Below are 10,000 nucleotides of genomic sequence, written 5' to 3' on the forward strand. Positions count from 1 at the left end.
AACAACAAACCATTTTCCGAGCAATTATGTTCCTACAGTTTTCGACAATTACTCCTCGAATATTATGGTCGACGGAAAACCCTTCTCGGTATCTCTATGGGATACAGCGGGACAAGAAGACTACGACCGCCTCAGACCTCTTTCGTATCCTCAAACAGATGTGTTCGTGGTAAGTTTTGATGTGGCAAGTAGAACATCTTTCCAAAATGTGACCGAAAAATGGATTCCGGAAGTTCGTCGTTTTGGACCACTGGTACCGATTCTTCTCTTGGGAACTAAGACGGATCTTCGAGGCAGCAAGTAAGTTATGAGCTTACAGAAAAATAACTTCCTGCTGTTGACAGTTGTTTCATTGTTATTGTTGTATCAGCGAAAGAGAAAAAAAGTTGTGGCATGAGAGGGGAAAAAAAACTTTACTTGGGACGATTGGGGAGAGGGGGTGGTATATTCTGGACCGTAGTATACTTGGTTTGTGTGCTTTTAAATGTAAACGGTTTAAAAAAGCCTACCTCTAAATCAAACGAACTGGAGAAGTATAAAATCTGAATAACCAATAAATTTCTTGAAGAACCAACCTGGATCCAAAACGTTAGTGTGAGCCTTTGATTGGTTAACCTGTGATGAGAGTTGTTCTTTTAAACAAATCAAGCAAATTTGGCAACTATTCGTTTCCCACCAACTGGAAACCGCTCTGAGAGAGTTAGTAACTAAAAAATGTCCCTTTTTTTCTCACAACTACAGAAATCCAACATCATCACCATGTAGACATGTCACAGAAGGCGAAGGGAAATCACTTGCTTCTTCTCAAGGGGCCACATATGCAGAATGCAGTTCTCTGTTAAATGATGGAGTACAGCAAGCCATTAATATAGCAGTGGAATTGGCTGTTACACACTCTTCAGTATCCAGGCACAAGAAGAAAACATTCAAGTTAAATAAAGAGACAAAACCACTTCCTCCTATTCTACCACCTGCAGGTACTTGCCCCTATCATCCCTGATGCGACCCCCATTGACAATTAAAATTGTCTAGCATTTAAGACAGTAATCTATAAGTCTCACTTTAGGACCGGAAGGGTTAAAGAACGTAGTTGAAAAAGAAAAGAAACAAGTCAACACTCACTGAATTCCGGTTGCATAAGTTTCAACACTTTTGGAAGAGTTTTGTGTGCATGCAGGTATTGATAAAAATTTCGTTATGTCAAGCCAGGCATTTACACATGTTGATGAGCTCATCAAGTTTAAGAATTATTCATAGTTACTGTCACGATTATGATGACAATGGTAACTAGTCAATTTTATTAAAAACTGGATCATTGGATAATGCAATTCGAGAGTTTTGATTGGCTAAGCCATCATGGGTTATGAGCCATTATACCATGATCCACAAACACGGCAGGCATATACGTGGTTTTTTGGGCCTTTCTATTTTTATTGTAGTTTAGTTTTTTATAATTTTTTTATTTTGTGGGGCGTTTTTAATAAAACAATAATTATTATTCCTCTCGCGCTTGTTGGATATGAGATGATTATAGCCAACTTGGCACTAGTACCGCGCCTCATTGCCTATCTATCATCTCACATCCAACGTGCGCTCATGGAATAATAATAATTGTTAAATATCAGTTTGATGTATTGAGAAAACAAAAACAAAAAAGTTTAATGTATTGTGCGCTCTTGTGCTGTAGGTCTTGCACCCCATGTGGAAGTCCTCACTTCTTCCTTTGCAAGTGAATGGCATAACATGATGTCAGACAAAGGCAGTGCAGATGTTAATTTTTTGTTCCCTGATGGCCAACATGCTGAGGCACACAAAATTATTCTTATCGCTGCGTCATCTGTTTTCAAGAGTATCCTCCTGCATAAAGTGACGCCCTCTGGTAAAACGTATGAAGATGTCATTGACAATGTCTCTTGGGTTTGTGATGAAGAGGATGATTGCTTAAACCTGGTCCACAGCAAAGAGAAATGCAGAGGCAAGGGTAAAACAATTATATATTTACACAAGAGCCTTTCCAAAGGAGTCTTCATGGAAGTTCTGACCTTTCTTTACACCGGGACACCAGGTATAGCTGAAGATGAGGATGTTAACTTTGTCAAAGAGATCCAATCTGTTGCCATCAAATTTCAGCTACATTGGTTGGAGGCATACTGTACAAACATCCTTAACGACGAGGCTTTCCTAAATCCAAGCATTGGAACCTGGATTAATGACAACACAGGACTTTCAGCCAAGAAGTTGTTTCTGAACAAGCAGTTGCATGCTGATGTTAAGTTCCAGGTTGAGGGCAGCATTGTCTATGGCCACAGAGTGATACTGAAGGCAAGGTCTGAGGTTATGGCAGCTATGTTGAGTGGAGCATTCAGAGAGGGTGATGTGGATACAGAGGTTTGAATTCTGATAACATTAATGTATGAAAAAATGCAGGAGTGCACCTCATTTTGCTTTCTATTTCATATAATATATTGCTTCAACCTGCTTCTTCATAATAACCCCAGTGCATGGTTGAGTCAGACGTATAGTGTCATCAATTCATTACTGAAAAATATATTTTTGGTTTTTGCTACAGATCAGTATCCAATATGCCTCCCTTGAGAGTTTCCTGGCCCTGCTGGAGTACCTTTACACAGACCATGCTCCGATAGAGGAAGGGGACTCAGTAGAAATTATGGCTTTAGCTGACAGATTCTGCCTGCCAAGACTTGTGACTTTGTGTGAGCTCTACATCACTAAAAAGGTGGACAAGGCTGTTCAGAAGAAAGTCGCAGATGGGACAAATGATGTGATTGACCTTCTTCTCACATCTCAGGTAAGAACATACTGTAATATTTTGTTTTATTTGTTTAACAATACAGTAGTGGAGCTCTGGTCAGACTTGTTACTGTGCTTAATCAAGTTTTCAGCTTTCTTGGTATTCACACCACTTAGGGCTAAAATGGGTTATGTACCATGACAACCCGGGGGCATAGCCAAGGGAAGGTTCCAGGGGTTTAGTACACCCCCCCCCCCCCTCCCCCAACAGATGTAGTTTTTCAGTCAAATTACCGGTATTACTCCGGTATGTTTGTGAATTCTCACAAAGCTTTTTATTGCAATATGTAACATTTGTGCTCTTCATGACAGTGATCCCCCTCCCTGTAAAAATCCTGGACACCCCTCCTTTAATCTATAGGAAGTGGTCAGGGATTAGCATATTAGGTTAGATTTTGAACAAATAACTTCTCTAATGTCTATATGGGATAAACAAGAGAAGTTTGATTTCTGGTGGCATTAGTAAGTTTTTGCATCTTAACCTAGCATCCTTCAATGTTGCCCTGTTTGTATAGTATAGTATACGTACATGTTATCAGTACCAATCATAATATTACACTTACTGCAGATTGTTTTGAGTGGTTGGGTATGGCCGGATGATTGTAAAAGGGACAAGTCACAAAGAGAAGCAAACCATCATGACCCTACTACATCAAACTAACTTCAAGGGTTTGATACAGACAATTAAGCCATTTACTCCCAAGAGTTCCCCATTGATGAGTAAAAGTATCGCCGGTTCATGCAGGTTTGGGAGTCAAAGGGTTAATATTCAACTGAGTTCTTTAATATATTATTTTGCAGGCTCACAATGCAAAGCAGTTATCAAACTGGTGTCTACATTTTATTGCAACAAATTACTCTGTGTTTGAGAAATGTGAAGAATTCCATCTTGTCCAAGGAGAAAACAGAGAATATGTTTATGAGCATAGGTGGCCACCTTTATCGTATTTAAAAGCACAAGAAGAATTTGAAAGAAAAATGGAGCCATGTAAGCCTAAGTGTAAATGTATAAAATCGAAATGCAAAGTAATGTAGTGCACAAGACAAAAAGTAGTTTAGAAAAGAAATAATTAAAGGGGCTAGGTCACACAATTTTAGGCAATTTCAGCACTGATCGAATGGTCATAGAATTAACTAAAATATCAAAATAACTGTTCAAAACTATAGAAAAACTCTAACAAAACACAGGGAAGCCAAGAAGGGACATGGATGGACAAAACTGCAGAGGATTGAAATGGATTGAATTTGGGTAAATTTGAAAAACGTTGGCCCACCTTTTTTCAAAGTTATATCAGTCTATATCAAAATGTCATTTACACAGCTGGAAAATCATTCTCAGTAGTTATGTGGCCGTGATTTTGCAAATGAAAGACTCTTGCTCTGCCGATTTGAGGTTTGGAGCTCATAATTAACAAAATTAAACAAATTTACCTAAAATAGTGTGACCTAGCCCCTTTAATATACCAGAAATGAAGGTAAAATTAAAACTTCTGATGAGTTGTGATTACTTGACCCATTGACTCCTAAACCACTCCACAAATTGATGAGTAAAATCGTCTGGCAGTAGACAGAGGAAAATTTATTAGTACCCGGCAAATTGCGTGCTACTCCTTGCAGGCAGTGGATTAAGGACGGTGCCTACTATTGTTATTGTGCATACGTTATGTGCATCTCGAGATACTCGGGTTTCCTATCGGTGATGCTTACTAATACGTGGATATTTTTGCATGGTTTAAAACTATCCGGAGAAAGTACATCTTAGTAAATACTTTTGGTATCCAAAAAGAAAATTGGGGGTAACCATGCATTTTTGAGAGATAATTAAGCTTCAGTTTGAGAAAGAAGTAGAACGCCATACATTGCTTTGTATTTTAAAGTTTTTTTACACATATTATTCATAAATTATCTTTGAAAAATGCGTGGTTACCCCCAATTTTCTTTTTGGATTTCAATAACACTTGTTAAGATCTACATTTCTTGCATAACCACACACCAGGGCAAAAATATCTTTAATTAGTAGGCACCGTCCTTAAACCGAGTGGATGTAGAGGTTGTTAATGGATCTCGAGCCCTGGGTTTTTTTACTACTTAATCCATTGACACGTCAAACGCCCTAGAACGCCCCCACTTGACGCGTAAATTTGTCTGACATTAGACAGAGTAAAATCTGTTAAGTCTCACTTACAGAAGTCAATAGGTTATTAAACAATGATATTTACCAACAGTAAAATAAATTCACAAAAAGCTCCTATTGCATTGAACTTATTGATATGTTTCAGAGGAAAATGTAATGTCTAGAGTTTTGAGCAACACATGTTCAGACATAAACCAGTCATCATCCCCAAATGCAAAGGCTTGGTACAGTTGAATTTTTTAATATGTAGATAACATTGATTAAATTCCTAGAAAAGGGATGTAAATATCATGTATAGCAGGGGGCAATAAGATGCAAAACTCAATAAAAGTGGAGGATGGTTCAAAATGTCGTGACTGTTGCTTCTCCTTTTTGATATAATTATGATGTCTCTTTACTTTAACCTTGGGGGGAGTCAGGGTGGTTAACTGGTCATCAACCGTGCCTCTTACCTCTGTGACCCAGGTTCAACTCTGGCCTCGGGTCGTATGTGGGCTGAGTCTCAGTCGATCTCAATCTGACTCTGAGGGTTTTTCTGCGGGTACTCCGGTTTTCTTCCCTCCTCACAATCGCCTCCCCGCCTATTCCTTCAGGTTGTGGTGCTGTGATCCCAGGTCATATACATGGGTCGTGGTCAGGGGCCGAGTGCCTAGCCGGCAGCACAGCTCCTTCGGCCCGACCTCGTTGAGCTGCGCCCTAGGTAATTCAGTCTCCGACTGCGAGAAAGGGCGATTAGCAGATCACATATTATTTATTATTACATATTATTAACCTGAAATTTATAGGTGATGGAAACTATAACAGTGAAATTAAGAAATTATTGCACTCATCAAAGGGAGACTCCCTGCACATAAAATGATTTATAATTATTATTATTATTAAAACTATTTTTATACCTTAATTGCTCAAGTGTACCATATATATCAGTGTATAAGTCGACCCTTTATGACCTCAAAATAAGCTCCAAAAATAGCCCTCGACTTACACAGGGGTCAAAATGTAGAGCCAACTTCCTAAATAATTTATTCATGTATTTAGCATAATAATATATCGTCTTGGGTATAATGAACACAGTGAAACAAGTTGGCTTTTCCTCATGCGGCAAGAGACTTTAATGTAAGTAATTCCAGTTGGAACACAAAAAGGTAGTAACCTGACATGACATCTTGTATTGCGTGTACACATCGTCGCTCACATTCAAATGAAGGCAAATGCTGGTTGATTGTTACATGCTTGGCTGATTAAAACCCAGTTGGGAACTTTGTCATGTTTGGTTTATGAGTTTTTTTGTTTTGTTTCTCAGACTTTCTCATGTGAGAAAACCAAGTTTCATTACTTGTGGGCCAATTAAACTGCAATTGCAAAGTTGTTAAGTTTCCTTCTGGTAACTAAACACTGACAAATGGGAATTAATCTTATTGATAGAAAGTGTTATATAAACTTTATCCAAAATAGCCTCCATTTTAGAATTGTTTGTTTGCTTCCAAATTATGTACCAGTCAAATTGAAGCTTCAACTTCCCCCCACCCTCCTAATCCCCAGGCATACCCCAAGCATTTAATCACCACTCATAGGGGGTGGGGAATTTGATCGCTAGCCTCAATTTCATGTTAAGTTTCTACGTGGGTTGATAAATCATGGCGGAGACGAACTTAGATGCATTCAAAGGTAAAGATTCCGCATTCGTGGCTGATTGGTTGAAAAGCAAAGGCCTACAAAAACTTTGTTCCGTCTTTGAAGGTAACAAGACGCCTACAAGGGCGTATCCGTGGAATGCGGAAACAGTTAACAAAATTGTCCAGTTACCGTGAACTTCAACGACAGGTAAACTTCGGAAAATGGCGAGAGATTACCAGAAAGATAAATCTGTAATATAACTTGAAGTTGTTTGTAGTAAAAACTCATTATTAATGTTAATAAATTTGCAAATGCAAACAACGAAGCCCTATTAGCGGGTTATCAGGATACGGGATTATTTATATATTATTTGAAGGAGACTTTAGTCAAATCCCACAATTTTACTTGTTTCCTTAACTCCATTCATCCAAAAATTACAAGATCAGCCTTAAATCATCCGAAAAACTTATTAAAAATCACAGTTCAACAACTTATCATCCCGGGCCAGTTGTTCAAAAGCCGATTAATGCTAATCTCAGGTAAAAAATTAACAAAGGAGTTTCATTCTCTTCTCCCAAATGCTGTTCAAGGCTGATATAAAACGTTACATTAGAAGACGTCAATCTTGAAAAACAAAAATAAGCAAAGGAAACTTTCACCAAAACGTTGAAAGCATGAAACAAAAGTTTACGCTAATCCTGGATTAAGTTAATCGGCTTTCGAACAACCGGGCCCTGTATTCGAAGTCCGGTTCCGTAATCCTGGTTTAATTCCCTGCTAACTGTTTAAATCTGCTGTGCGCAAAAAGACACTTTTTCCGTGAAAACTGTTTAAATCTGCCGTGGCGAAGACAAGAAGACAGCATCTGTACTGTTCTTCATGATTCTACACTCGAGGTGAACAAAAAACTATCAAAAACGAAACCAAAAAAACCCTATTGTTCGCTTCTCGAGAGAACAGACAAACAGCCGAAACTGTTCTGTGGCACTGAAAAAAGTACCGTACGTAGTACAATTTTCCTTTCCTTCTATTATGCACTGTAAATAGATATATTTATTTTTATTATTGTATTTTTATTACTTTTTTACTTTTTTTTTTTTACCTTTATTTTTATTTTAGATGATATATTTTAGCAGATGAAGAGCCACCTTGTGGAAATACTGAATAAAGCCATTATTATTATTATTATTATTATTATTATTATTATTATTATTATTATTATTAGTACAATGGCACTTGACCGTAGCCGTTTCCAGAGAAACTAATTTTAGGCAAAAGGCTGAGAAGCGATCAGGATACGGGATATTTAGGCAAAAAAAATGCAGGGACACGGGATTTTTGGCTGGGGGGAGGGGGGGGGATTAAGGAGATACGAGATATTTTTTAAAGTAGGAACGCATTGAGTACGTGTGGTAGTGCAATAACTTGGCGGTGCTTTTTTCCATAACTGTCAACTGAGGTGCGTTTTGTTTTTTCAGGAGATTCAAGTTGTCCTTACGTAATATGTACACGATATTGTTTTGGTATCGTAAATCATTTCAGTGCCATGGTAGATATCTTTGCTAAATACCCCCTGACAAGACACGTGGTTCAGTAAAATACCAAACCCAGAAAGATTGAAGGAAATAAAAGGAAATCGAGAAACATTTGGCTTCAAGGCTGACATGTTGATTACTTACAACTTCCTTTCACTGTACTCTGAGCTTCTCACAGCTTTCCAAGACCAATGTTCACTGATGTTTATCCCTTTCCGGAAGGGTTAGTATCTGGACGGGGGACGTCAAAATATGCGACTTGCGGTCAGGAACATAGGACCAAAAATTCTATTTTAACGCTCAAAAATGCGAACTAAGCAAGGTACAGATTTTGTTAGCCTGCTTTATGCAGAACAAATATTGACGCAAAAGTAAATAAATATTGATATGTAGTTTTTAAGGAGAGCAGAAGGAACTTTTAGGAAGTGTCGATCGAGAATAAAACAATTTGCCATCAGCAACAAAATTTGCGAGATGAAAACATCATAAATTTTGTGCCACGAATATAACAAGTTACCATAAGCGAAAAACATTTCGGGAGACTTTTGTTACGTTCAATTTTTCTATCGTACTTTTGGTCGTACAAGTAAAATCGCAAAATCGAAAGTGACATGGATTTTAGCGGCCGCCTTTGATCAAGTTACCTTGCGTGTTTAATACTGACAACTCACGAAACAAAGGATGCATCTCTGACAAAATGACGGCAAGACACTGCGTTTTTATTAGTTTGCTTTTTTTTTCTTTCAAGTGTTATAAAGTTCGACAAGATACATGTGCGGATTTAACAAAGAACTAATTATTGTATTCATCACCAACAATCAATAAAATTGGTGAAAATTTTTCAAACCTACGGTAACGATAGTCAGCGGTTTGCCAAGTCTCAGAACGTGTTACATGTAACGACAAATAATTTTTGAGAAGTTTCACTCGGAGTCAATATCTCTTTCCGAATAAAGATCTTAAAATGCCAAAGAGATACCGCTCACCACGTAAAATGAATCGACGGAATAGGAGTCGTTTAAATTGCTGGAAATGTGGTGACACCTATTCGTAGTCAGGGGCCTGTTTCTCGAAAGTCCCGAGAACTTTTCGGGCCCGAAAATGCAATCTGCTTATTTTGAAAAGTTGATCCTTTAACATGTTTTTAATGTAAGAAAATGTAAGAGGATTGCGAAGTTTGATGGCTTGGAACCTCGGCGTTGTGAAGATATAAAAGGGAATTGTGGCACCCGAAATAGGCCCGAAAACTTTCGGGACTTTCGAGAAAAAGGCCACTGGATCGAGAACGCACATCTGCACGAAAGATTCTGGCAATGAAACTCATTTCTACCAAATCGGCAGAAAGATTCTGACAACTTGCAATCTAAAACCGACACTTGCATCTCTCTTAACCTCAACCATTCGGCGAGTTCACAGCCCAATTATTTTCATATTTACTTGAAGCTGGAAGGGCCTCGTTAACCGAATCACATTTTTTGGAAGACGATTTTGGCAGACGAAAACGACGTGATTCTGTCTCGCTCTCCATTACGCCCGTAATATGTAAATTTCTTCGAAAGTTCTTCCTTTTAGATTAAGTAATGATCCGTGTAAGGTGGATAGCAATTTCCTTTGTTATGCGGCAACGGGGCTTTCCCCACATAGGAATGTTATCATTTTTACACAGAGAATGCATAAACCTACAGGAAAGTCATTAACGCAATAAAATTCATTTACAGCCCACTTTGAAAGGGTGTTTTTTTGATTTTGACCAATCACAAGAGTTGAAAACAAAAGCCAAGAAACGTTTACAATTTTACATGTTCCCCACATACGATTTCTGTGGAATTCATTTAAACTGAGACCAGATGGAAGATGGTTGGAAAGTAAGGATGAATATAATACTGCTTCTATGAAGTTTTGT

The 10,000-nt window shown here is 38.1% G+C and overlaps 1 protein-coding gene and 1 long non-coding RNA gene across 2 annotated transcripts in view; one reads left to right on the forward strand and one right to left on the reverse strand.

Moving 5' to 3' along the window:
- Positions 1–3,861, forward strand: part of LOC138047191 (rho-related protein racA-like) — a 3,961-nt gene extending 100 nt beyond the window's left edge. Inside the window, exons 1-5 of the mRNA XM_068893932.1 lie at positions 1–300; positions 742–977; positions 1,688–2,388; positions 2,570–2,809; positions 3,613–3,861. The exon at positions 1–300 is cut by the window's left edge and continues 100 nt beyond it. Coding sequence (XP_068750033.1) covers positions 1–300; positions 742–977; positions 1,688–2,388; positions 2,570–2,809; positions 3,613–3,846 — 1,711 coding nt within the window. The 3' untranslated portion in view covers positions 3,847–3,861. The remainder of the gene's footprint in view (positions 301–741; positions 978–1,687; positions 2,389–2,569; positions 2,810–3,612) is intronic.
- A 1,043-nt stretch (positions 3,862–4,904) lies between these two features.
- On the reverse strand, positions 4,905–6,214 carry LOC138047192 (uncharacterized). Its single transcript, XR_011131795.1, has 2 exons — positions 5,718–6,214; positions 4,905–5,349 (listed from the first exon to the last, which is right to left on the reverse strand). It is a non-coding gene; the product is annotated as an uncharacterized lncRNA (long non-coding RNA).
- Between the last annotated feature and the right edge of the window lie 3,786 nt (positions 6,215–10,000).

This window comes from Montipora capricornis, chromosome 4, assembly GCF_036669925.1.
Source record: "Montipora capricornis isolate CH-2021 chromosome 4, ASM3666992v2, whole genome shotgun sequence".
NCBI classification, from domain to species: Eukaryota; Metazoa; Cnidaria; class Anthozoa; order Scleractinia; family Acroporidae; genus Montipora; species Montipora capricornis.